This window comes from Pongo abelii, chromosome 13 (genome assembly GCF_028885655.2).
Source record: "Pongo abelii isolate AG06213 chromosome 13, NHGRI_mPonAbe1-v2.0_pri, whole genome shotgun sequence".
Classification (NCBI taxonomy): domain Eukaryota; kingdom Metazoa; phylum Chordata; class Mammalia; order Primates; family Hominidae; genus Pongo; species Pongo abelii.
The window spans coordinates 52697185-52724871 of record NC_071998.2 but is presented as its reverse complement, the minus strand read 5'-3'; the positions used below and the strand labels follow the sequence as shown (position 1 = coordinate 52724871).

At 40.0% G+C, this 27687-nt stretch overlaps 1 protein-coding gene across 4 annotated transcripts in view; it reads right to left on the bottom strand.

Annotated features, from left to right (window-relative positions):
• ERMP1 (endoplasmic reticulum metallopeptidase 1) overlaps positions 1-26433 on the bottom strand; it is a 54766-nt gene extending 28333 nt beyond the window's left edge. For all 4 annotated transcript variants that reach the window (XR_008509652.1, XR_008509653.1, XR_008509654.2 and 1 more), the window contains exons 1-8: positions 25524-26433; positions 23553-23854; positions 17933-18060; positions 16734-16839; positions 5764-5910; positions 5005-5097; positions 3995-4207; positions 2899-3119 (exon numbers count right to left, since the gene is read on the bottom strand). Coding sequence is in view for 1 of the 4 variants with exons in the window: in XM_009244460.4 (XP_009242735.3) it covers positions 2899-3119; positions 3995-4207; positions 5005-5097; positions 5764-5910; positions 16734-16839; positions 17933-18060; positions 23553-23854; positions 25524-26086 (1773 nt within the window). In the remaining 3 variants the exon portion in view is untranslated. The remainder of the gene's footprint in view (positions 1-2898; positions 3120-3994; positions 4208-5004; positions 5098-5763; positions 5911-16733; positions 16840-17932; positions 18061-23552; positions 23855-25523) is intronic.
• Positions 26434-27687: the final 1254 nt, after the last annotated feature.

Genomic DNA, 27687 nt, shown 5'->3' with positions numbered 1-27687 from the left:
GCCCACTCCTGCTCCATTCCAATCCACTTTATACATTGTTATCAGTTTTCTTACAAAATCACAAATTCTCTCACTGACCTGCTCAAAACATTTGAATAGTGGCCCCACTGATTTTTAGAATCATGCTCCCGCTTCACCCTGGCCTCCTTTTCCAGTTATTGGACTACCCCCTTGTCTTCACCACACTGGACTGTCCACTAACTGACACAGATGCATTTTATACATTCCCACCTTAAACTGCTCATCAATCTGTTCCCTACCTGGTAAATTTTAACACATGCTTCAAAAACCCCATTCAGGCCAGGTGCAGTGGCTCATGCCTATAATCCCAACACTTTGGGAGGCCGAGGTGGGAGGATCACTTGAGGCCAGGAGTTGGAGACCAGCCTGGCCAACATGGTAAAACCCTGTCTCTACTAAAAATACAAAAATTAGCTGGGCATGGTGGCACACATCTGTAGTCCCAGGTACTTGGGAGGCTGAGGCACAAGAACAGCTAGAACCCAGGAGGCAGAGGTTACAGTGAGCCAAGATCACACCACTGCACTCCAACCTGGGCGACAGAGCGAGACTCTGTCTCCAAAAAAAAAAAAAAAAAAAAAAAAAAAATGCAAACAATTCAAATGTTGCCATCTCAGCCACCCTGACTTCCACAAGCAAAATTCATCTCGCCTCCCCTATATTCTTACAGCACAGTTACATGTCAGTCTTACTTCATCCCACAATATATTGCAATTATTATCATTCCCACACCTTCCCAAATGAAACTGAGAGCTCCTCAAAGAAAGAGATCACATTCTTATGGCTCTCTTATGGCATCATCCTTGTTTTTAAAAAAAAAAAAAAAATAGAGATGTGGTCTCACTTATATTGCCCAGGCTGGTCTCAAACTCCTGGCCTCAACCAGTCTTCCTGCCTTGGCCTCCCAATGTTGGGATTACAGGTGCGAGCCACCATGCCCAGTCTCTTATGGTATCATTCTTCTGCTACCATTTCACTGGGCACTTAAAAAGAATATTTGTGAAAAGAAAATGAAACACATCACTCTTTCTATTGTGCTTTTACCCTAAAGTGTTACGATCAGACAACTGAAATTAGTAAAAGTAAATGAAATTTTATTACACATTTCTATCCTACTCCTGCCCCAATCAACAACAGCCAGCCACACTCTGGTTACATACAATTACAATAAGAATAAGCATGTGAAATTGAGCCCCACGGTGTAATTCTTTCAGGAACTGAAGCCACTAAGAGAAAAATATGAGCTCAACCATAAGCAGATGGCTAACCTCAAAGAACCTTTCTTCAGCAGGGGCTGCTAACATGGAAGGGTTCCACAGAACACATCCCAACATTAACTGAAACTGAAACCAAAGTTCAGATACCAAAGACATACTTGTGGAAGGATGTTGGGTTATAATCATCCATGTCTCATTCTAATCTTTATCAGGATAAATTGAAAACAGTAGGCTTACATGCAGCTAAGAAAGATCTTCCTCTTTAATTCACATAAACAATCTGAAACCACGACTCTTTCACTGTAATTCATTTTCAGACCTATTATTTTACAGCTTTTTAAATTTTTGTTTGTTTGTTTATTTGAGATAGGGTCTCACTCTGTCCCCTAGGCTGGAGTGCAGCGGTACAATCACAGCTCACTGCAGCCTTGATCTCACGGGCTCAGGTAATCCTCCTACCTCAGCTACCCAGGTAGCTGGGACTACAGGCACATACCACCATGCCTGGCTAATTTTTTGTATTTTTTTTGTGGAGACAGGGTTTCATCATGTTGCCCAGGCTGGTCTTGAACTCCCAGGCTAAAGCGATCCGCCTGCCTCAGCCTCCCAAAGTGTTGGGATTACAGGCATGAGCCACCGCACCCAGCCCATAGCCCTAATTTCTTTTTTTTTTTTTTTTTTTTTTTGAGACAGAATCTCGCTGTCGCCCCAGCTGGAGTGCAGTGGCTCGATCTCGGCTCACTGCAGGCTCCGCCTCCTGGGTTCACGCCATTCTCCTGCCTCAGCCTCCCAAGTAGCTGGGACTACAGGCGCCCACCACCTCGCCTGGCTAATTTTTTGTATTTTTAGTAGAGACGGGGTTTCACCATGTTAGCCAGGATGGTCTCGATCTCCTGACCTTGTGATCCGCCCACCTCGGCCTCCCAAAGTGCTGGGATTACAGGCGTGAGCCACCACGCCCGGCCAGCCCTAATTTCTAATTTTATTTTTGCCAAACAAATTTATACATTTGAAACCATAATAATATAACAATATTCTCAGTATAAATCATTTGGAACCCGATTTCCCTTCCCTCTGTTTTCCTTAGCAATGTGTCTTTTAACTCCAATGATATACATGCATGCAGAATCTGAATCAACAATATACAATTAAAAAGAAAAAATAGTGAGGGAAAAACTGAAGAGAAAACTTTTAAGTACAATACTCTTTTAGGCAACAAATACTTGCTGTGTGTTAATGCTGCGTGTCAGACACTACCTAAGCACAGAGGATACAGAAATAAATAAAACAATCCCTATCCTCAAGGAGCTTACACTCCAGTGGAGAACAGATATTCAAATAGCATAAATAAGTCGGTGAGCCCAGGACACAGTTACAAACACTGCAGCAAATTTAGTAGAAGGCTGTGCTAACAAGCCTTCCAGTCACCACCACCCTAACACTGTTTACAGCCCAGCTTTATAACCTCACTTGAATTTTGTGACATTACCCTCAGAATAAGAAATCTTTCAGAAAATTAACACAGTGTGGATGCGTTTTCTATAACCATGCTGAACAATTTTTTAGCACTCAAAAGGCCAAATACAATGAATCCCACTTAAGTTCATCTTCAGTCCTTGGGAGCAACAGAAAGAAATCAACAAATATACCAAACACTTACCATGTAATAAAATCTTTTCGCAAGAGTATGTATAAGTATTATTTTGGCTACAGTTGCAGTTCCATACAGACAAACGGAGACATAGAAGTGGTTATACCATGAGAGAGACTGTCCAATAAGAGAGATGAACACTGCTATAATGAGAACGGTAACAAGGCTAGTGAACCAGCTAATCAGAGTGATGCCAAGTCCACACAAGAAGTCCTTCTTGTAGTTACCAGCTAATAAAGAGAAAACAAAAAGTTGAAATCACCATCTTCATCAAATCAGTTATATAACCAGTCAGTAGAGCTAAATGGGCAAACATTAAAACAAAAAACTCCCCACTGTACTTGAAAAGTATGAAAATGTCCTAGTGTTGAGATTGGCTAAACACAAGAACAAGGGAGGTATCAAATAATAATATTCAGGTAACGTTTATTAAGAGTCTCTAGATACTAAACACTCAAAAAGATAAATCTTCTAGGAATAGTTCAGGTACATTCCTTATGAAGGAAGAGGGTAGTCTTAATCTTCTTCACTTGTGGTATGCTTTGTGTATCAAAATATTAGCAAGAATGGAAGGCAAAGTTCCATATAAAATGTTGTTAAAATAAGGTAACATAAGAAGATAAGGAGTGTGGGGAAAATAAGTGCTGATAAAGAATTATTTAAACTGCTGCTAAATATTTTATCTCGTAACAGCACACAGCAACTTAGACTCTGAAACATTTCAAGCAGAAATATTTCAAATAAAAGAAACAATTTAACCACAAGCAGTTCATTCATACTTCGTGACACTGGTCCATACTAGCTATTGGTCTGTAGTGTGGACTTTTTAATGGGACTTTTCACTAGAAGTCAATCTGTACAAACCATTTTTCAATAGTTTCTATGTGGTACTTTTATGGAGTGCCTAAATATATAAAAATTGACTGTTTCACCAAGACTAAAAGTAAAATAAGCATATTAATTTAATATTTAAAAATTTCTTACAATATAAAGCAAATATTGTTTTAAGATTTTTAGCTTTCTGGGAAGATATAAACAAACTGAAAAACTTCAAGCACATTCTACAGCAATGCCAGTATTTGTAGTTTTAGAGGAAAATACTTACTCTTATGTTTGGGCTGCAACAATTTTTTGCCCAGGTACAAAACAACCCCCATTACCACCATGTAGTTTATGATTGAGCCAATACGAGAGGGGTAGGCAATGACAAACAGGCCCAGCACATCAAAGAAGACCACATTTCCATGTCGATACTTAGAAGCAGCAGCCAGCATATCAGATGTAGCTAGATGCTTAAGAACTGCTAAAATGTTGTCACCTATTAGTAAAAACAAAAAAAAAAGAAGAGGAAAAAGATAAAAAGGCTGAATAAACTATTTGTGATTTACATGTACAACTATTTAAAGCAGAAATAAACCATATACTGTTTGAATGAAGAAATGGTTAGAAAGAACGTGAATAGAAATCGCTTTCTACCATCCTACTGCTCTCCCTCACTTTTCTTACTAAATTTCTCAAATAAGGTCCATCCCCCGCCCTTCTCCATTTCCTCTCCACTCAGACGTTCAGCCAACTGGCCTGTATCTTTTCCCTTCTATTAGAACTATTCTCTGTGATCAATTGTACCTTCATTGTTGACAAATCCAATGGCTGTTTCTTGGTACCCATTCATTTAATAATATATATTAACTGTACTAGACACTCTTCTAGATATCAGAAATTCAGTGGTGAACCAAGAGACAAAGGCCTTTCATGAAGCTCAGAGATGCTGAACAAGCTGTCACACGTGTTAAAAATTAAGGAGGAGAGCTAGCAGAGTTCCATAGGAAAACATCATGGGAGACTAACAGAGCTACATTCTTACCACTCAGCAATCCTCCCAACCCTGGGCCAACTCCTTTTGCATTTCCTCACAGTGAATATTCCTGACCTTAACTGCTACACTAGACTACAAGACTAAAATTCAAGATCTCATCTCTCCAACTCCAAAGCCCTAGCTCATTCACATTGCATACTGCCTCTCTAACGCACAGGCCACAGAATATTTACAAGTTTGTATATCATCCCCAATATTCCATCTTAGTATATATCAAAAGTCTAAATTGGAATACCAACCTGCTCTCTGAATGGAATCTGTTAGAATTCTGTCCGCTGTGTCATACTTGGTGTGATAAATGTATCCATTCTCAATAAAAGCTAAGTCTATTCCTAAAACATATATACAGAAAAAAAAAGTCATTTTGCTTTAAAGATCAACCTTGCTTTCGGCCTATTTGTTTAATAAATTCCTAAAAGACAAAATGTCAAAGCAGTGGCACGATTGCTTTGTCACATTTACAAATGAATGATATAAATTCTCTTCCAAATTCTTACACAGTCTATAGCTTTGGTACATAATTCGATACATAATGAAGAAGTATATTACTCCACAGGTAGGCATTACAAGTCACACAGCATGGATAGGAATATTGAGTTTGGGAGGTCATGAAAATTTTGCCACCTACATTCTTGCCAGGCCAGAGCCAAATTTTAACTTCAAATAAGTTGTACATACAAGTTGCCAAGGGAGTTGGCAAAGCAAGACAACAACGAAAGACCCCTGAAGGATCTATTACCATCTTTTGGGAATGAGGTGCTGAACAGTTCACCCCTGTTCTTCTGTGGGGAAAGATGACACATTTTAGAGGAGGCAAGCATTTTAATTAGTATGGAGTTTAAAAAAGGAAACGAACTCTGTTTTAGGGAGTCAATGTATATTTCTCACATAAAGAATTTGCTCTCAGAAAATGCTGTTTACTCACCAACTTTCAAGATTTAAAATTTGCTTTTGATAAATAAATGTTGCACAGTAGGCCATAACCACTGACAATATACCTGGAATGTTCCCAAAATCCCTGTAGATACGAAAGTCAGTATCTGAAGGAATGATTCCACTCTGGAAAACCTCCTGAGCCACCACAGAAGCAAAAGGGTGTTTAGCTGCTGAAACATAAGCTTGAACCAACCAAGGATTTTCAGGACCTAAAATGAAAGGTGACAACACAATAGAAGGTATTCTGGCAATTTTTTTAACATAACGTTTTTCAACACATAGAAAACAGTAAAAGTGGTGGTTTTGGGAGACGGGTCCAATATGTACCTTTTCATCCCTTTTTCTGTAGTTTCCAATGTTTCTCTGATGTATGTGTTTGACTTTTAGAATAAAAACCTCTTGTGAAAATAAAATTAAAGTATAAAATAACAGCAATACAAAAGTCTGTCTGAAAATGAAAGATCATTCATAAGTCGATCATCCTAAAATGCCTATTATCAATTATATATCTTTAATTTTCTTACTAATGTAGGATTGTGTGTATATAGCTGTACTCAAGATATATGTACTTTGTACATTTGTTTTCATTTAACATTATATAAAATGCATTTCCCTATGTTGCTAGATACAAATTGGGTATACCTTATCTGAAATGCTTGGGATCAGAAGTATTTTGGATTTTTTGACTTTTTTGGATTTTGGAATATCTGCATTATACTAAGTAAGCATCCCTAATCCTAAAATCCAAAATCAGAAATGTTCCAATGAACATTTTTGAGCATCATGTCAGTGTTCAAGAAGTTTTGAATTGTGGAGCATTATGGACTTCAAATTTTCAGATTAGGGATGCTCAATCTGTATTATAATAATCATTTTGATAACTGCTTAACATTTCACTGAATATGCCATAAAGTTCCTTGCTACTTTTTATAATTTATCATTATTAATAATTTTCCATCTGTATCTCATACATCTACAGCTTTTTCAAATGGGAGTTTTTCCTGTAGGATAGTGGGATACATTGTTTTATAATTTATATAATTATAATTATATATGTATAATTGTATAATTATTCACTCTTCCCTCGCTGAAAAAGGATTATACATTCCTACTCTTGCCATATACCTTGTAATGCCTGCCTGGGGAATGAGTACATACTCTTCTGTACCTATTAACTGCAGGTGTGGCTACATGACTTGCTCTAGCCAACAGACTGTGAGGAGGGATGGCATGACCCTCAACTGGGCAGAGTTTTCAAAGGCATTAACATCATTCATACTTATCCTTAACTTTGATTTGTGAGATCAATACATCCCTAATAGGGGCTTCTCCTTCAGCCTGGATCCCAGAATGAATAAGACACATGGAACATAATAACCGTGGACCATAACTGCAGTTATTCAGAAAACAAAATGCAACACGAGCAAGAAATAAGCCTTTACTGTTGTAAACCACCAAGATTTTGGGGTTGTTACCACAAAACTTAGCAACATATTGACTGATGTAAACAGACCAAGTGATTGAATGTCAGGGAATCTAAGAATATTGTTTTTTTAACTTCACAGATTATAAAATTGCTTTCCTACATTTTAAAAAATGACCAAGGCTGGGTGCAGTGGCTCACGCATATAATCCCAGCACTTTAGGAGGCCGAGGTGGGCAGAGCACCTGAGGTCAGGCATTCAAGACCAGCCTGGCCAACATGGCAAAACCCCACCTCTACTAAAAATACAAAAATAAGCCGGGCATGGTAATCCCAGCTGCTCAGGAGGCTGAGGCAGGAGAATTGCTTAAACCTGGGAGGTGACGGCTGCACTGAGCCAAGATTGTGCCACTGCACTCCAGCCTGGGTAACAGAGCAAGACTGCATCTCAAAAAATAAAAATTAAAAATTAGAAATGACCCAAAAAAGCAGAGGGACACTATAGAGATAGACACACAGGTAATCCAGATACTGGAGTTATCAGACACAGATTTTAAAATAATTATGATTAATATGTTTTAAAAAACACAGAATATCAGTAATTTCACCAGACAAGTATACTCTATTTAAAAGAGTCCTACAAATGGAAATCCTAGAATGAAAAAACATAACTGATGTTTAGAATTTTAATAAATGGGCTTAACACAAAGTTTAATACAGCAGAAGAAAGGATTAAAATTAAAGCATAAAAAGAAAAAAAGGTTGGAAAATACACAAATGTGAGTAATTGCAGTCCCAAAAGAACAGAAGATAGAATGGAGAAGATAAATGTTTAAAGACTTAATGGCCAAGAATCTTCCAAAACTCATAGAATTCAAGCCATGAATTCAAAAAGGTCTACAAACCCCAAACAAGATAAATATAAACAAAAACTGTATCTGGTACCATTTACTTTTGAATACTATTCCCCACCAAAAGAAACCAAGCCTCCTTAGAGAAATGGCTGATTCCAGGTCTGGGACTAGCAAAGTACAAGGTAAGTTGAAACATCTGTGCCAGAAAGTAAGAAAGTGCTCAAAGAGACATGTCAAAGGGGCTCAGGCGCTGGTTTGAGATAGACACCACTGGCCTAAACTGGGACAATTCATGCAACAAAATAAACAATAGTAACAGAATATATAATCTATAGAGTAAAATTAAAATACATAAAGTACTGAAACAACAACAAAAAAAGGAAAATGGAAAGCCTTCCTTCTTGCAGAATGCCAACTATGACCTACAGGCAGAATGATGGAACCAGAAACTCAGCATTAGCATTTGGTAAACATTGTAATAAAAATGCTTGGGGACAAGAATCATCAATGACTGCTAAAACTAGGAGCAAAGTTTTATGACAAACAGGATATTTACCTCAAGTATCTATCACTAAGGGGAAATCAGTAACTTGTACAAAGAAAGAAATAGTAGAAAAACCTGGCAAATAAATACCTTAATCAAACGATGAAAATGTAATATCATTAATAATGAGACAAACAAATACTACATGCATCCTGATGTGATGCACTAAGGACACAAATACAAAAGGAAAAAGAAATATGATGATGAGGAAATATGTAGATTATGAGACCTTATCATATTAAAATACTATTAAAATATTACTATTTGATATTAATAAATTTATAATAAAAAATATGATGAAAATCATACTGAAAAACAGGTAAAGCCAAACTATCATGAATTATCTTAAAAATTAAGATAATAGTTCCTCTTAGATGGGAGGGAGTTGTATTTGAGAAGAGAGGTAAAAAAAAATGCCTAGGCAGGCAAGGCAATCCACCCTCTTCCATGAGGCAGAGTTAAAAAGATTTTCACCTTACAATAATTAAGTTTTCAACTTGATAATTAAATGCTATATTTGATCCTGGGTGGGAACCCAGATTTTTTTTTAAATGGTTAGGACATTAATGGAACAACCGGAAAAATCTGAATATGCATTATTATAGTTTAATATTAATATTTCTTGAGTGTGATCAATGTTCTGTTACAGAAGAGCATGTCCCTGTTTATCTGAGATGATCATCCTGAGATTATTAATTGACATGATTTTTCTCTTTATTCTGATAATGTAGTGAATTACACAGATCGATTTTCAAATATTAAACCATCCTGTTGATCAACTTGGTTGGAAAGTATTATCTTTTGTATATACATATATTCCTGGATTCAGTTTGCTAATACTTAATTTAGGACTTTTGCAACTAAATTTGGTATTACCTACCCAAAATATCTACCAAAGCTGAACATATGCACATCTTATGACTCAGCGATTCCACTCAGAAATGTGCATACACAAACATGTGTACCAAAAGACATTTACAAGAATGTTTACAGCAGCACCATTCATAGCAAAAACCTGGAAACAACATAACAGCACCAACGGAATGGATCAATTGTCACAGAATTGACTAGTGTTCGGCAAGAAAAAAGAATAAACTACAGATGAGGAACTGAAGCTCGGAGTGGTCACATAACCTGTCCAAGGTTCCACATGTAGAATGTGCTATAGCTAAAGTTTTGAGGTTTGACCTTAGATCATCTAACCACAGAGATTATGCTTTTTTGTGTGTGACAGAGTCTCACTCTGTCGCCCAAGCTGGAGTACAGCAGCTCAATCTTGGCTCACTGCAAGCTCTGCCTCCCGGGTTCACGCCATTCTCCTGCCTCAGCCTCCCAAGTAGCTGGGACTACAGGCGCCTGCCAACACGCCCGGCTAATTTTTTGTATTTTTAGTAGAGACGGGGTTTCACCATGTTATCCAGGAAGGTCTCGATCTCCTGACCTCGTGATCCGCCCGCCTCGGCATCCCAAAGTGCTGGGATTACAGGCATGAGCCACCATGCCCGGCCTTTTTTTTGAGACAGAGTCTCTCGCTCTGTCATCCAGGATGGAATGCAATGGCATGATCTCGGCTCACTGTAACCTCTGCCTCCCGGGTTCAAGCGATTCTCCTGCCTCAGCCTTCCAAGTAGCTGGGATTACAGGCGCCCGCCACCATGCCTGGCTAATTTTTGTACTTTTAGTAGAGACAGGGTTTCACAATGTTGGCCAGGCTGGTCTCGAACTCCTGACCTCAGGTGATCCGCCCGCCTTGGCCTCCCAAAGTGCTGGGATTACAGGCGTAAGCCACCACACCCAGCCAGAGCCTATGCTCTTAATCAGTACCCTATCCTACCCTCCACGCAAAACCTTTTAGTTATCTTACAGAGTAAGGTGGCAGGCAGATACAGAAACATTTTCAATTTACATTCTTCTCCTGCCATCATCTAAATCCTATGATGCTTCCAGTTTCTTGTGTGTTCATGTCTTAAGAATGAACCCCATCTTTCTTAATGCAAAGAGTATGGGCATGCATAATGTTCAGAGGAGGTAGGCCTCAGTGCCAAGAATAGTAAGTCAAAGTTCTCTAGAAGTCCAGGGAAAACAGACCCAGCTTAGCAGACCCACAGCATCCTTCCACTGCTTTACTTCCTTCCATCTCTAGTTGTGGCATCAATGCACAAAAGGAAAAAAAAAAAGGAGGAACTAATAAAAGAGACTAAGAGTGGTAAATATTATGATGGAAGCCAAGCAACATGAGGCCTGAAAACTGACTGAATTTGCCAATGTGATCTTTACAAGAACAGCTGTGGTGAAGTGGGGAGGCTAAAGCTGACTAGAATGGTTCAAGTATAGATCACATGGTGGATCTATCAATTTTGGTGGATCTCGGTCTATCAAGGTGGATCACTTGAGCCCAGGAGTTGGAGAACTATGAGCCATGATTGCATCACTGCATTCCAGCCTAGGTGACAAAGCAAGATCCTATCTCAAAAAAAAAAAAAGCAGTTATTCAAGACTATGACTACAGACCATTCTTTTGAGGAATTCTGCAGTAGAGGGTCAGAGAAATAAGACTAGCTAGCAGGTGGTGATAAAAGTGGTTTTCTTTAAAATGGAAGAAAAGGTATGTTTGCATGCAAATGGAAATGATCCTATAGAGAGAGAAAAATTAATGACGGAAGAGAGAAAAAAATTGTCGTCACCAGTCTCCTACTCATACACTAAAGGTATTTCCAATTTTCTACTCTTAGAGAAAACCAAGGCTGGACATGATGCCTCATGCCTGTAATCCCAGCACTTTGGGAGGCCAAGGAAGGAAGACTGCTTAAGTCCAGAAGTTTGAGACCAGCCTGGGCAACACAGTGAGACCCTGTCTCTACAAAAAGTAAAAAACTGGCTGGGCATGGTGGCACATGCCTGTCATCCTAGCTACTCAGGAGGCTGAGGCAGGCAGATCACTTGAGCCCAGGAGCTGGAAACCAGTGAGCCATGACTGCTCCACCACATTCCAGCCTGGGCAACAAAGCAAGATCCTATCTCAAAAAAAAAAAGAAAAGAAAAGAAAACCCAAGATGACTTAGATCTATGTCAACTATTTCTGCAGGTTAAATTCCCAGAAATGGGTCTGCTGAACTGAAGAGCCTGCACATTTAAAAAAGTAATACATGTTGCCAAAATGCACCAATCTACATTCCTACTAACAATGTATGAAAATGACTGCTTATACTCATCAGCACTGGGCATTATCATTTTACTTACTTTTTGCCGATCTAGTATTTTAAAAATCCTTACTGTTATATGTATTTGCATTTATTCTCAAATAAAACTGTTTAATTTGGCAGTTTCTTAAAAAGCTATGCATAAATTTACTATACATCCCAGGAATTCCATTCCTAGGTATCTAAAAGAAATGAAAATATATGTTTACACAAAGACTTACACATGAATGTTTACTCCAGCATTATCGTAAAAGTCTAAAAGTGGAAACAATCCAAATATCCATCAATGGATGAATGGATAAACGAAACGTAATACATCCATACAATAGGTTAGTAAGCCATTAAAAAAAATGGAAGTACTAATACATGCGACAATATGGATGAACCTTGTGAAAGCTGTCAGAATCAAAACAGAGTCACTTGGGTTAAAAACTCCGATAACGGAGCCAGGGAAGGCCGTGAAGGGAGGGTTCTCATGCACAAATGCCTGATAACAAGAATTATCACAAAAGACTCTTCAAAAACCACAACCTTGCACAAAGGCCACTGCAACCTCATATCAAACAAAAAACTTCAGCAAGGACATCAGCCCAGCAACTGCCTGTCCAATCTCAGACTGGTACCACCCTTGTTATTGATCCTTGTAGCCAAGGATAATCATCTCAAAAAAAATTATGTAATCCTCTTCACTTTTCCTATAAAAACTTTTGTCTTCCTTTACTGCCCTAGTTTACTATGGCACATAGTCTCACAGTTTACTATGGCACATGTATTCCTACTGCAACGCCCATTACTAAATAAATACCATCTTCTTTGAGAGTCTCCCTCTGTCTGTTATTTAGATTAACAATCTGAAATACATTACACTAAGTAAAAAAACCCAGACGCAAACAACCATGTGTTGTATGATTACATTTATATGAAATGTCTACAACAGGCAAATCTATAGAAACACAAAGTAGACAGGCAGTTGCCTAGGGATAGGGGAAAATGGGAGTGACTGCTAATGAGTTTGCTATTTGGGATGATAAAAACATTCTAAAATTGATGATGATGATGATTGCACAACTGAGAATTATATATCTCAATAAAGCTGTAACTTTAAAAAAAGAATTCATTCTAAAGAAGGCTACAGGCCGGGCATGGTGGCTCACACCTGTAATCCCAGCACTTTGGGAAACCGAGTGGGCAGATCACCTGAGCTCAGGAGTTCGAGACCAGCCTGGCCAACATGGTGAAACCCCATCTCCACTAAAAATACAAAAATTAGCCAGGCATGGTGTCACACACCTGTAATCCCAGCTACATGGCAGGCTGAGGCAGGAGAATCGCTTGAACCCGGGAGGCAGAGGGTGCAGTGAGCTGAGATCGCATCACTGCACTCCAGTCTGGGTGACAGAGTGAGACTCCATCTCAAAAAGAAAAGGCGGCTATAAAATAGCAGACAGAATATGATTCTATTTTTGCAAGAAATATATATACACATATATAAATGTATATTAATGTTTGCATTTAGAAAAAATTCCAGAAGAGTATAGACTAAACTATTACACTAGTTTGCTCTGGATGGTAGAATTACAGGGGCATGAATATTTTCTGAAGAGGAAAAAAGATTCTGTGAGCCTTCTGCAATCAAGCCTCTCTCACTCATGAAATGAGGTCACTGGTCTGATAAAATCAAGTCATTCTTTCTGGCCCTTCTTAAAAATTAGGTAGTAATGATTATTCTAGTCACTAAAAACTCCCCAAATGAATGTCACTCTCAGAAGTGACAAGGGAGTTCTAGAGCACAAACTGTTTTAACCAAAAAGTTTCCAGGGCAGGACAAATATTATCACACAGAAAAAGAAGTATGGTTTAAAAAGCTGAGGACAGCACAATCTGGCATATACTCTCAAGCACAACTCCAAACCCAGGAGGGCCTTTATCCTCTTTTAGTCAAACATGAAAATAACACTAACTAGCTTTTTGAAAGCCATGCCCACAAGAAGGGTAGTCTTTTGTAGGCAGTGGCATTAAAAGTGATAGAGATGCTGGGAAAGGCATCAGAATGTCAGAAAGCACCCAGAAAGCTTTCAGGTATGCAGTTTAGCCATAATAATGAGCTCCAAAACCTAGAGGGGGAAAAAATCATGTAAAATTTCAGAGTAAGGAGGGAAATAATCTCTTCAAATTTTTTGTATGACACCCCTCCAAAAAAATTAATTTTGAAACATGGGGATTTCAGAACAAGTAAAACATTTAAATTTTATGTTTATACTAACCAGTCATAAATCTGTTTTTTGCTTTATTATTAAAGTGATCATATACATTGCAAAAATTTAAATACATAAAATTATAGAAAGTAATGCATTAATGAAAATCAATTCTGGTCTTAAATTCATGAAGCAACAGAGAATTTAAACTGTTGTTTTACCTTTAACCTAGTCCTCCATTCCAGTCACACTTAGTCCAGTTCTACCAGCAAGTGCTCACCATCTAGCTAGGACCATTATTAACAGTTTGTTTACACCCTTTCAGATAATGTAATTATTTTTAGAATTTATGCAGCTGGAGAATTTTTGTCTAAAACCATATGCATTTAATAAAAAGAATAAGGACTCTGGGCTGCCCAGGCCTACCAAAAATGAGTACTTAATAAATGTAAATAAGTAATGTTAGTCAGTCTGGACCTGACTAGCCCTTGGTAAGTGTTTTAACCTCTCCGGACTACACATATGTAAAATATGTTAACATATGTACATAAAATACTTATGCATTAATATATATGTACATAGAAAAAAATCTAGAAAGGGTGCAGATTAAACCATAAGGCTGGTTTTTCTCTGGATAGGAGGAGTATAGGGGCAAGGTGCTGTGCTAATAAATTAAAAGCATGGAGATGAAGGCACTTAACACATAGTATACTTCAACATGGAAAATATGCAGACACACTCCTGTTTACATGGAGCCCTGACATTTTTCATAACGGGAAAGAAGACTGAGTGTCCTCTCTGCTTACAGAATTTTCTTTTGCTGCTTTTTGATCTGGTGGTTGTTACATGTATGTGTTCCTCCTATCCTAACTGACGTCCAAGAAATAGAAAGAGGCCGGGCGTGGTGGCTCATGCCTGTAATCCCAGCTCTTTGGGAGGCTGAAGCAGGAGGATTGCTTGAGCTCAGGAGTTTGAGATCAGCCTGGGCAACATGGCCAAACCCCATCTCCACAAAAGAAGGAAATTAGCCGGGCATGGTGGTATATGCCTGTAGTCCCAGCTACTTAGGAAGCTGAGCTGGGAGGATGTCTTGAGCTCTCAAGGCAGAGGTTGCAGTGGGCCGAGATCATACCACTACACTCCAGCCTGGGCAACAGAGTGAGACCCTGCTTCAAAAAAATAAAATAAAATAAATATATATATATTGATATATCTCTATAATAATGTATCTACTTACTCTTGTAGATACTAGATCCCAGCTTCTTCTCATTAGTTAAAGAGTAAGAATAAAGCAGAAAGGTTTGAGAATTGAAAACAGAACCTTGCTGCTTCTGACATCATGACCTTGAGAATCTCAAATGCCTAGCTAAAGTAAAATATACATACATTTTGAAAGATAAAAGTTTAAAATAAGTTTGATGGAGACTATTAAAATACAGTATTGTTTAGGTTATGAAGACATACTTAGCATAGTTTCATAATTTAAATAAAATCAGGTCTTAAAAGGGTGCTACAAAACAAGTTCCCACATCATCTTACTTCCCCTAGCCCATCTCAGCACACAACACACTCTTGAATATTAAAACATCTAGCAAATGCTACATCTCTGGATAAAATGCATTACCCAAATTTCTAACAGGGCAGGGAAATGGAATGGAACTTCCAATGTCAAATTTTAGTATGCCCTAACTAAACAAATCTATGAGCTCTGAATTTTGTTAATAAAGACAATTAAAGCCCATTTATGCCTGAGGTTGCAATTTTTTTAATTTTTGCATGTGTGGAAAATCAGACCTTGGCGATGACGCTTGAGCAGTAGGATACAACTCCCACATGCTTAGCGTTCCAATAATGGAACACTAGGCATAAATGGGCTAAGTTGATATCCTTAGAAAAGTTTAATCATAAAACTAAAACTATTTCTCTGGGCCAGGCACGGTGGTTCATGCTTGTAATCCTAGCACTTTGGGAGGCCAAGGCAGGAGGACCACTTGAGCCCAGGAGTTGGAGACCAGCCTGGGAAACATAATGGGAGCCTGTCTCTACAAAAATATTTTTAAATTAGCCAGGCGTGATAGCAAGCACCTGTAGTCCCAGCAACTCAGGAAACTGAGACAGGAGGACCACTTGAACCCAGGAGGTCAAGGCTGCATGATGGCACCAGTGCACTCGAGCTTGGGTGACAGAGCATGGCTCTGTCTCTAAAAAAAAATAAAATAAAAATTATTCTGGCTGATTAAATATTACTAAATTTTTTTAACAGTCCACTAAATCAATGATAAATTTAAACCTGTTACACTACAGGTAAATTTTCTGATTTTAACTCATGAAATGATTGACATTTAAAAATATTTATATCATAACCACCCATAGTGGCTAAAATTTCACTACCTATATAACAATCCAATTAGAGGTTAAGAACAAAGTCTCTGGACCTGGACTGTCTAGGTTCAAATCACACTCTGCCATTAAACAACTGTGAAACCTTAGGCAAGTTATAATCTCTCTGGACTCAGTTTCATCTCTAAAATGGAAGTAACAGTACTTATCTTACATGTTGTTTGGAGGATTCAATGACTTAATATATACGAAATGGTTTGAACAACACTTGGCATATAATAAGCACTATACAAGTGTTAGATGCTATATTATTTTGTTCAAAATTTTTAACAAAGACAAGCTAACACCACCTCATGCTTTAAAAAGAATGCTCATTCAAGAGACTGTTTATTGAAGATATTACTTATAATCAAAAACTTTCTACTTTTACAAAAACTAGAACTGCATTAAAATATACAATGCACAATCTCACGTACCTGTTTGGAATACAAGTTCTTTCCCTCCTACACCTGCTGCCTCTAGGTTAATGAATGCACGAATCAAGCTAGCCCAGGGGTGCTGTGTAATGAAACCATGACTGGCCTTAATGAGAAGGAAAGAAAACAAATATTTGTTAAACAATCTTAAATTATCAGTCTTGATTTTGCTTAAACACAGAGGGACTACTTTGATGAGGTAAGGAATATGAAAACAAAATAATTGCTCTTCAAAAGCAGTATCCAAAGACATCTTCTGCTTCTTTTCCTATGCATAATGGCCATGCACATCAGGGTTCAGAAAGTCACCCATCACAGAAGGCAGCCTGGTTACCATCAGCGGTGCCAAACAACATCCCTGGTAAGTACAAGGCTGTGCAAAAGAAAAGGCAAAGAGGGCCAGGCACGGTGGCTCACGCCTGTAATCCCAAAACTTTGGGAGTCCATGGTGGGAAGATCACCCGAACTCAGGAGTTCGAGACCAGCCTGGGCAACACAGCAAGACTCCCTCTTTTTTTGTTTGTTCATTTTTGAAACAAAGCCTGTGGCCCAGGCTGGAGTGCAATGGCTCGATCTCGGATCACTGCAATCTCCACCTTCCAGGTTCAAACGATTCTCCTGCCTCAAACTCCCGAATAGCTGGGATTACAGGCACCCACCACCACGCCTGGCTAATTTTTGTAATTTTAGTAAAGACGGGGTTTCACCATGTTGGCCAGGCTGGTCTCAAACTCCTGACCTCGTGATCTGCCTGCCTCAGCCTCCCGAAGTGCTGGGATTATAGGCATGAGCCAGCGTGCCTGGCCCCCATCTCTTTTTAAAAAGAAAGAAAAAAAGAGAACAGGAGAAGAGACGATCCATATGGATGGGCATTTATTTGTGCCTGTCTCAAAACATCTCTGAAACTTCAATGTCAAAAAAAACCTGAGGAGAGTAATTATGCCAGCAAGAGCCCTTCTCTCAATCAAATCCTGCCACAATAATCTGCTAAGTGGAGTTTTCCAAATATTAAACATCTCTACATAAGTAGTTGTGAATTTGTTAAAGTACTGCTCATATAGTATTTTTCTGCATATTATTTTATACTACCCACAGGAGTCATAAAAAATGCATTTACTATTATTTAGTAAATAATATTTAGCTATTATTATTAATCTCATCCTTATTCAAGCCTGATATTTAAAACAGTAAAATCTCACTTGCAAGACATTTTCCTCAGCACCATTAAAGAGAAATATGACAGCATGATGCAAGGCTTCTGAAGATGTTGACAAGACGCGAAGGACTTCCAGCATCACTGAGCAGCTAACTGCATCATCACTGGCACCTTCAAATCAGAAAAACAGATTTGCTGCTCAGATTTTAAAATGTTTACAATATGACCCATTAGGACTAGGAATGGAGCTTTCTCCTCAGAGAAGCATCACAATAGCTGCATGACCAGAAGCATAGCTCTGTCATCATCAGGTGACAATCACATCCACCAGCAGTAAGTTCCATGAAGGGATCTTTGTCTGGTTTGCTCACTGACTTACTCTCAATGCCTACAACCATGCCTGACCCACCAGAGTCACTCAATTAGTGTCTGCTAAATGAAGTAACCTGAGAGGACCTAAAGTCATACTGGAAACTGGTATTCTCAGCAAACCAAAGAAATCTGTTCTATTCTTTACCCGTATTCCACATCTTCTGTAACAGTCTCACTTCTGGTGCTCACAGCTTCCTGCATCATCTCCCACTGCACCCACTCCTTTCTTGCTTGTGCCAAAATCATAAAAGCTGCACAGAGAGGTCACTTTGGATGGTGTAACATTCCTTTAAGGCTTCTCCAAGGGGATTATGTGATGGAAAACTAAAAAGAAGATACCTAATCTAGTAAGACACAGGAAAGGAGACTAATGACCTAAGTAGTATCCTAGGTCCCAGAACACACACTCAGTTGAATCTCTGGACCTCTTCTTGATTCAGAAATTTTGTATGTTAATTAAAAGTAACTATAAAGATGACTTAACTGTCTTGCTTTTTTAAAGCACTGTAAGAGACAGTTAAAGGAATTGATTGGATATTTGATGATACCAAGGAATTACTGTTAGGTTTTTTTAGGTGAGGCAATTGGTGGTATCAAAAAGGGCCCTTATCTTCCAGCAACACAGAGTGAAATACTTTTAGAGAGGAACTGATATAGCTAAGATCTGCTTCAAAATAATCAAGAAGTTGGGAGGGTAGTGGTAGGAAAGAAACAAGATCAGACTGCTGAAGCTGGGAGATAAGTACATTGGGGTTCACTAAACAATTCTGCTTTTGAATATATTTGAAATTTTCCATAAGAGAAAACTTAAAGAGTAATCAAAGTAAATAAGCACTAATGTAACTCAGGCAGTAACATTTCTGGGTTTACACATTTGAAGCAGGGTGCCAAAGAGTTTGGCGTGGATTTGAGAGCAAGAAAGCCTTGGAAGTAAATTTGAGCTCTGTCACTTTACTCCACTATTTCCTGGTTTAAAAAGCAAGCTAATGATACCTACCTCACAGGTTTGAGTCACACAAGATAATGCCCAGTGCCTAGCACCTGGTAGGTATTCAATGTTCATTTTTCCTTCTCTTTGCAAATCTGAGGAAGGCTCTGTAGCTAGCTAAAATTAAAATGCTTGTTTGGGCTCTGTTAAATTCCAGACCCCATTCCTACTACTACCTATTAACCATACTTGTCTTGGTGGTGATTACTGGTTTGCATTTCAATCGAAGTGAAACAAAGTAATAATCATTTAATTATTATCAAATAGAAAATGCTGCTATTAGCAAAATGTGTCACCTTCCAAAAACCTACTGAAATAAACCTTTTTTTTTAATTTGACACTGTGAGTTACTTTAAAATAGAAAGCAAACAATAAAATGTTTCTTTATTCAAAAAGAGGGGAAGAGAAATTCAAAGGTATCTATACAGGGTTGATTAAAAAGTTAAACTGTCCATTCAGCTTCCCTTATTTTAATGGTTCTGGTGCTAAAAGAGAACTACAGAAGAGTCAAATATCTTTAAGAAAGGGAAGGAAAGTTAAGAGGACAGTATCTATAAGGGCTAGGTGGTTAACTGACATCCTTTTCCATTTAGAATTAACCCTGAAATTGAAGCCACCCCCAAAATAACTCAATGCCTCTTCTACCAACGACCTGGAACCACACAGCAAACTCAAGAAGATAATTAAGGCTTTTCTGTGGATAACATTACTCCTAATTGGTATCAATTCCTGAGTCCTAGATACACAGATGAGAACTTAAAAAGAAAAAAAGAAAAAAGAAGTGCTTCAATTAGGCCATCCACCAAAAGGATTTAGGTGATAGTCTATTTCAGGGGTGTCCAATCTTTTGGCTTCCATGGGCCACATTAAGAGAAGAATTGTCTTGGGCCACATATAAAAGACACTAACAATCACTGATGAGCTAAAAAATAAAATAAAAATTGAAAAAAAAAATCTCATGTTTTGAGAAAGTTTATGAATTTGTATTGGGCCACATCCAAAGCTACCCAGGACTGCAGGTTGAACAAGCTTGGTCTATTTGATGAATGTGTGAAACACTATTTTTAACCATTTATTATTGACAGAAATTTCCTTGAGATTGTTGCTAAGGGTATTCCTATAAAATTTTAGTTAAAAGTAGGTTCTAGGGCCAGGCGCAGTGGCTCACGCCTGTAATCCCAGCACTTTGGGAGGCCAAGGCAGGCAGATCACGAGCTCAGGAGATTGAGACCATCCTGGCTAACACAGTGAAACCCCATCTCTACTAACAAAAAATTAGCGAGGCTGAGGCAGGAGAACGGCATGAACCCAGGAGACGGAGGTTGCAGTGAGCAGAGATAGCGCCACTGCAGTCTGGCCTGGGCGAGAGCGAGACTCCGTCTCAAAAAAAAAAAAAAAAAAAAATTCGCAAGACATGGTGGTGGGCACCTGTAGTCCCAGCTACTAGGGAGGCTGAGGCAAGAGAATGGCGTGAACCCAGGAGGCAGAGCTTGCAGTGAGTCGAGATCGAGCCACTGCATTCTAGCCTGAGGGACAGAGTGAGACTCCGTCTCATAAATAAATGAATAAGTGAATGAATGAATGAATGTAGGTTCTAGGCCAGGCACAGTGGCTCCCACCTGTAATCCCAGCACTTTGGGAGGATGAGGTAGAATAATCACTTAAGGAGTTCAAGACCAGCCTGGGCAACAAAGTGAGAACCTGTCTCTGTTATGTAAAACATAATAATAAAAAGTGAGTTCTAATGGCTCACGAAAATGCTGGCCTTTAATTATTAGACTCCAGATATACAATTTGTAACATTTGGCACTACATTTGTAAAGAGTAACTGAATATGCACTCCAAAATATGTCACTTTGACATACGGATTATTTTGAGCTGAAGGCAACTGAGAAGCAGGTACTATACAAAAAAGCTCTCTGCCTTCCCCTTGTTTGCCTAAAAGCAGGATATACATTTACCAAGGTGTCCCCACTTCCCCTCTCCACCAGGAAGTACAAAGGTTGATCACAAAAGACAACTTTAAACTTTTGGTGGCCTGGCAACAGCACAAAAGGAATCTATATAACACTTTACTAACTAACCTTTCTCTACCATTTATTTGCCTTCCTACAATTTGCCACCCCTCGAGACTCAAGGTCCTTTTCCTTTCTTTTGTCACTTCTCTAAAATTGTATTGTTTGGTTGAAGATGCTACATAAGCCAGATTTCTAAGCCACCTCTTTGAGATGTACTCATTTTTCTTGCGTATCTCCCATGTACATGAAGTGCATGTGTTAATAAACTTCTATTTGGTTTTTCTCTTTTTAGCCTGTCTTTTGTTACAGGGGTCCACTCAGCTAAGAACTATGAAGGGTAGAGGGGAAACTTTTTTCTTTTGTCCCTACATTTGCTGCTAATTCTTGTATATACAGCCTTCTTATATAATGTTCTTAAGCAACCATGGTGTTTATTTGCCCCTTCCCAGAATTTAAGCATCATAATAGTGGGCAAAGAGTGACATTTATTACTGCTTTGAAATAGACATAAAAAAACCACTGGTGGCCAGGCACAGTGGCTCACATCTATAATCTCAGAAATTTGGGAGACTGAGGCAGGCGGATCACCTGAGGTCAGGAGTTCAAGACCAGCCTGGCCAACATGGTGAAACCCTGTCGCTGCCAAAAATACAAAAAAAAAAATCAGCTGAGTGTTGTGGCACAGTAGGAGAATCGCTTGAACCCGGGAGGCAGAGGATGCAGTGAGCCAAGATTGTGCCACCGCACGCCAGCCTGGTGACAGAGTAAGACTTGGCCCCCCAGCCAAAAAAAAAAACAAAACACTAAACCACTGGTTACCCCAGCAGCACACGAAGGTACTTCCGGCTTATTTAACAAACGTGTGTATACTGATTTTTGAAAATGCAAGTTACATTCTAAACGCAATTGTCAAGCTTTCTAAATGAAGATATTCTAATATGAATCATTTCATCAAGCAAATAAATTTTACTTACATTTTGTATAACTCTAGATGTTCAAATTTGGCCTGCTATAAGTTCGAGTAATCCAGAAGTGTTAATATTACATAAGAGTTAATAGAAACTTTTAAAAATCACTTTCCATGCCAGGTACTATTTTAGTGTTTTACTTATTTTTAATCCTCCAAGCAACACTATTAGGAAAGTATTATTATTTTCTCCATTACACAGATGAGAAACTAAGAAGTTAAGCAATTTGCAAAAGGGAGTACTAATTACACCCTAATATTCTTTTTCCTTACAAATGTAGCTGAAAGAACTGACTGGCCAGGAAATCCAGCATCTTATCCTAGTTTTGTCTCTGATCAGTGATGACCAGCTAAATTTACTCCTGTATCAAATGAGGAGTTGAGCCAGATGCCATCTCAGGTCTCGTCTACCACTAAAATACTATGCCATTATAAATGCTATTTTCTATCCCTATTTACAATCCCTTTAACCACTGAATACAATTTTCTGAAGAATAAATATTTTAATAAATGGAAGTTCAGTTTAGGGGATTCCCATTCATTTGACAAATATTTACTGCGTCAGGCACTGTCCTAAATGCAAGTATTCTATTTTGCCAAATTATTTTCAAAGATTTACACATTAATTAGGTACTTTAACAGTATGGCACCCTCAGTGGAGCAAAATTCTCACTTTATAAGTCAACAGACTCTGCTAGAAGAGATATCCGCCAACCCGCAGCCCAGGACAGCTTTGAATGCAGCCCAATACAAATTTGTAAACTTTCTTAAAACATGAGGTTTTTTTTTTTTTTTAAGCTCATCAGCCATCATTAGTGTATATTATGTGTGGCCCATGACAATTCTTCTTCCAGTGTGGCCCAGGGCCGCCAAAAGATTGGACACCCCTGCTCTAAAACCATGCAGCAACCCTTGAAGGCAGGGACTATCCTTATCTGGTATCCCCAAAGCCTAGTATAACACCGAGCTGAGTAAAACACTTTTTAAGTGTCAGAACCTAACTCCAGGACACAAGGACACACACACACTGTCTGGTAACATTGAGAAAGCTGCTTCAGTCTACCAGAAACATTCCAAGTCTTATCACTAGGCTGCTGGCATTAATACCAAAAAATAATATTAATAAAGCACGTAAGAGAAGACAGAATGGTTAGATCCTAAACTAAATGATACTATCCTAATTATCCTGCTTTCCATCACAAAGAAAAAAAGGTTTGCCCAAGAAAATGGTCCCCCAATTGCCCAAGTAGCTTGGGGTTATGTTAATGAACTTTCCGGGCTGTGACAACTTCCAAATGACTAAAAAACAGGTACATACCTGGTGAGTTTGCTACTGAGTCAAAATGACAATTAGCCAAGACAGCATGCTGGGCTCCATCTCTGGGTTCCAGCTTTACCACAATATTGGTGATGTTGTCATAATAGCTTGTAAAACCTCCCAAGAAATCAATGCTAAAAGAGCCTGTGGGCCGTTGTACATCTACTGAAATCTTATGAAGGCTGTTGCTTTGCACTTCAATCAGTTTAATCTGTTCCAAAAGGTAGTGCACGGTCAGAATTTCATTTTCTGGACTTCCTGTAGTCCTGGGGCCAATGGAGGTTATGTGTTCAAGATAATCCCTGGAAGTGACCAAAAGAATAACAAAGGTTTGTAATTAAAATTGACATTTAGCATGGGTAACTTTTCCACTACACACCCCTTCCTCCCCAAAAAAGCTTAGTTCTTTGACTTATAAAAAAGGACCGCCTTTCATTATTTCAGAAACCAAGTGAACATCACTTATAAAGTTCCATATTTTTATTTTTGCCTCCCACGAGTTGACCCCTTCAGTTTTCTCCACCATCCCATTCCCAACTTCTCCCCGTATCAAACCAATACAAGGACTAGGGATGTATTCAAAACGTGTGACCATTGGCCAGGCACGGTGGCTCACGCCTGTAATTCCAGGACTTTCGGAGGTTGAGGCGGGTGGATTGCTTGAGCTCAGGAGTTTGAGATCAGCCTGGGCAACATGGTGAAACTCCATCTCTTCTAAAAATACAAAAACTAGCCAGATGTAGACTACTATCCGCCTGTAGTCCCAGCTACTCAAGAGGCTGAGGTGGGAGGACTGCTTGAACCTGGGAGGTGGCGGCTACAGACCCGAGATGGAGCCACTGCACTCCAGCCTGGGCGACAGAACCAGGCCCTGTCTCAAAAAACAAACCAAAAAAAAAAAAAAGCTAAAGACTAAGCAGGATAGAATATAACTCCACTGTGCACACTCCTGAAGGTTACAGATTCTGGGTTAATGACTTTAAGTAGCAGAAACCAATGAGCAAAAATAATCAAGTCAAGAGGTTAAATAAGGGGGGGAAAAAACTTTTGATGAACCCAGCCCTCCTAGCATACACCCAAGGTCTAGTAACTTCGATTCAGGCCAAAACCAACTGTACCCCTAATGAAAACAAAACTTTTTTTGTCTTTTCACTGCATTCCAAGTGGGGAAAGCTGGAAGTGGGGGTGGGAGACGTTTCAGAAAGTCCTTAATAAGCTTGCAACACTTTGCATTCTAGGAAAAACTTTTTAGAACACAGTAGCTGTTGAAAACTTGACGCGAGCTTAACATTTCATGAGCTTTGACACACCTGGGTTACAATATCTTTGACTTAATCACCTTTCCCAGCATTCTTAAAGGTCTTAAAAAAAAAAAAAAAAAAGTCAAACCTTACACAGTCACTAATCTAAGGGGCCTAAAGACAAACTGCAGAGATCTAAGAATTTATCAGACTGCATACCAAATTTTGACTGGGCGGTGTTCCAGAAAGAGTTCCTATAGCCTTCAGGTTTGGGGGCTGTAACCCTCAAGAAAGTTAGAACAGTGCACTAGCGCCTTCCAACACTCCCCGCCCCCAAAGCGAATTTACACAACAGTCTAGGCACACAAATTTCCATCTGGAAAACAGAAGGGCTAAGCAAGGTAAAAAGTGGAAGCTGTTCCAGAATATGGGGAGACGACTCACAACCAACCATCCGCACGAAGGGCAGACAGTGGAAAGCAGGTTCAATCTACCTGGCAACCCCAATCTGCACCACGAGCTTAACGGGGGACAGGCAAGCCCCAAGTCCCGGCAATTCAGACCCCAGAAGAAGGACAAGCAGGGTCACCCCACCCCACGTGCAGCCTGGGAGGGGTCAGCGAGTCCCGGCGGTCCGGCAGGGGCGGGTGCACACAGGTGCGGGGCCCCGGAGCCTGGGCAGGAGCCGCAAACGGACGCGCGGGCCGTGCCAGCAGGGAGCGGCCGGTACCTGGCTTGGAGCGCGTCAAACTCCCCGCGGTGTCCAGCGGCCCCGCGTAGCACGAGCTGCTGCAGCGAGAGCTGCACCAGCGTCCGCAGCGCGATCAGGTAGAGCGCGAGCCCCAGCGCGGCGCGCGCCTCAGACAGCCCGGTCCCCGCGCCCCTGCTCGCGCTGCCGCTACCCCCGGGGCTCCTCTTCCGCGTCCTCCCGCCGCCGTTGCACCCATCCACCAGAGGCTCCTGCGCTCGGGCCTCCCTCTCCGGCGGTGGCGCGGCCGCCGCTCCCTCCCGACGCTCTCCTCCGACGCGGTGCCGCCTCACAGCAGCCGACTCAGAACCCCACTCCATGGCCAGGAGCCTCAGCTGCCAACCCAACCGCCCCAACCCGCGACAGCTCCGGCCGCCGACGCCGCCGTCGCTGCCGCAGCGCCTCCTAGTGAGCGGACGGAAACTGCAGAGGGCCAAACTTCTTCTGATTGGCCTGTCCCGCCGCGCCAAGACCCAGCTTCTTTGGCAGTTTTCGGGTGCGCACAGCTTCAGGGCCGACCCGGCAGCGGGTGGTGGATATGCCATCTCCCGCAGGGCTTTTCCAGCCCTCTGTAGGACGGAGATTGCCAAATGTAAAGACACCTAAAAACCCAAAACGAGAAAAATGAGAGATCGCTTTTGAAAGAACACACAAGGCTCTTACGGTGCACCAGGCAGATGAAAAATCAATGGCCTGGCTTTCGTAAGAAAGGAATATTAGAACATCAGGCTCCAAAAAAGTGGGTTCCTGGCTCTTAAAGTTAGAAATAAGACTGCGCAGAGGAGGCCCGGCCTATTGCTTTCACATGCATAATCTAATCAGATCTTCATAACTCAGCAACTTAATCTGTGCTATTACTGTCTCCATTTAACAGATAAAGAAAAATAATGGCTATTATTTATTGAATACCTGCTATGAGCTAAGCGCTAGGCCAAGTCCTTAACACATTATCTTATTTAATTATCTTTAACAATGCTTAACAGGAAATATCTTCGTTCGCATCTAATACCTGAGAAACGTAGAGATAACAGATGAAGAATGTAAATCTAATTTCATGGGCTCCCAAAACAGCATTCTGTTCCACTACTACATTAGCACTCTGCAAGTGAAGGTTCAGAAAGGCCATTCTTCACTTGACGACTCTCTGGGGCGGTTAAGCAGCAGAGCCTTGGTTTCAGTGCAGATCCTAGTGATTATCTAGTCTTCTTCCGGCTTGCCGGTACCATGAGCCTCTCTGCTCCAAGGTTTTTTGTCCCCAGCTTGGAGTTGCTACATTAGCATGAGTATTAACCTAGAGACCAACTGGGAGAGCACACTGCCGGATTTTGACTTAGCACATATGTCAGATTTCATACTATGCCCTATGGGCCTGCTCTTGCCCACCTCTCAGGCTCCTCTGACACCAGGATGCTTCTTATTTCCAGCTCTCCAGCCACACTGGCCTCTTTCAGAGACTTCCTGCACACATCTTTCCTTCTACAATGGGATCTTCTCACATGCTGTTTGAATAACCTGGAGTGTTCTTCCCTCTCCTCATTGTATTTTTAACTCCTAGTTATCCTTTAAATCTCAGATTAAGTGGTACTTCCTCAAGCAAGAATCTCCTAATTTAATTAAGCTTGCTTCCCCTATTTGTAGGATCTCACAGCACCATGTTTGCATGTGATTATTTCATATCTCCCTCATTAGACTGTAAGCTCCACGAAGGCAGGAATCAGGTCTGCTTTTACTCACCATTTTATTCCTTGCTCTTAACACAAAGCATGAGACATAGTATGTAGTCAATAGATAGTTCTTGAGTGAATGAAAAAATGAAAACATACCACTTTTGTGGCAGCAAGCATAATTTTAGCTTTATAAGATCCCTTTCAGTCTGTAAGCACCATGAGACTAAAGACAGTGTCTATCTTATTTAATCATCACTGTATCCATAGTGCTTCGCTCTGGATAAGAGCCTAGCCCACGGTCATAACTATATGTATATATATGTCTGACAATATCCCATGGTACTGTAATAGGGAAATGCCTGGCTGTTGGGGACGGGTAGATCTGAGTTCCTGTATCTGGTACCTTTAGTACACATGGCATTATTCAAGTTACAATCTCACAGAGTCCATGTGTATTTATCTGTGGTAATGCAGATGAT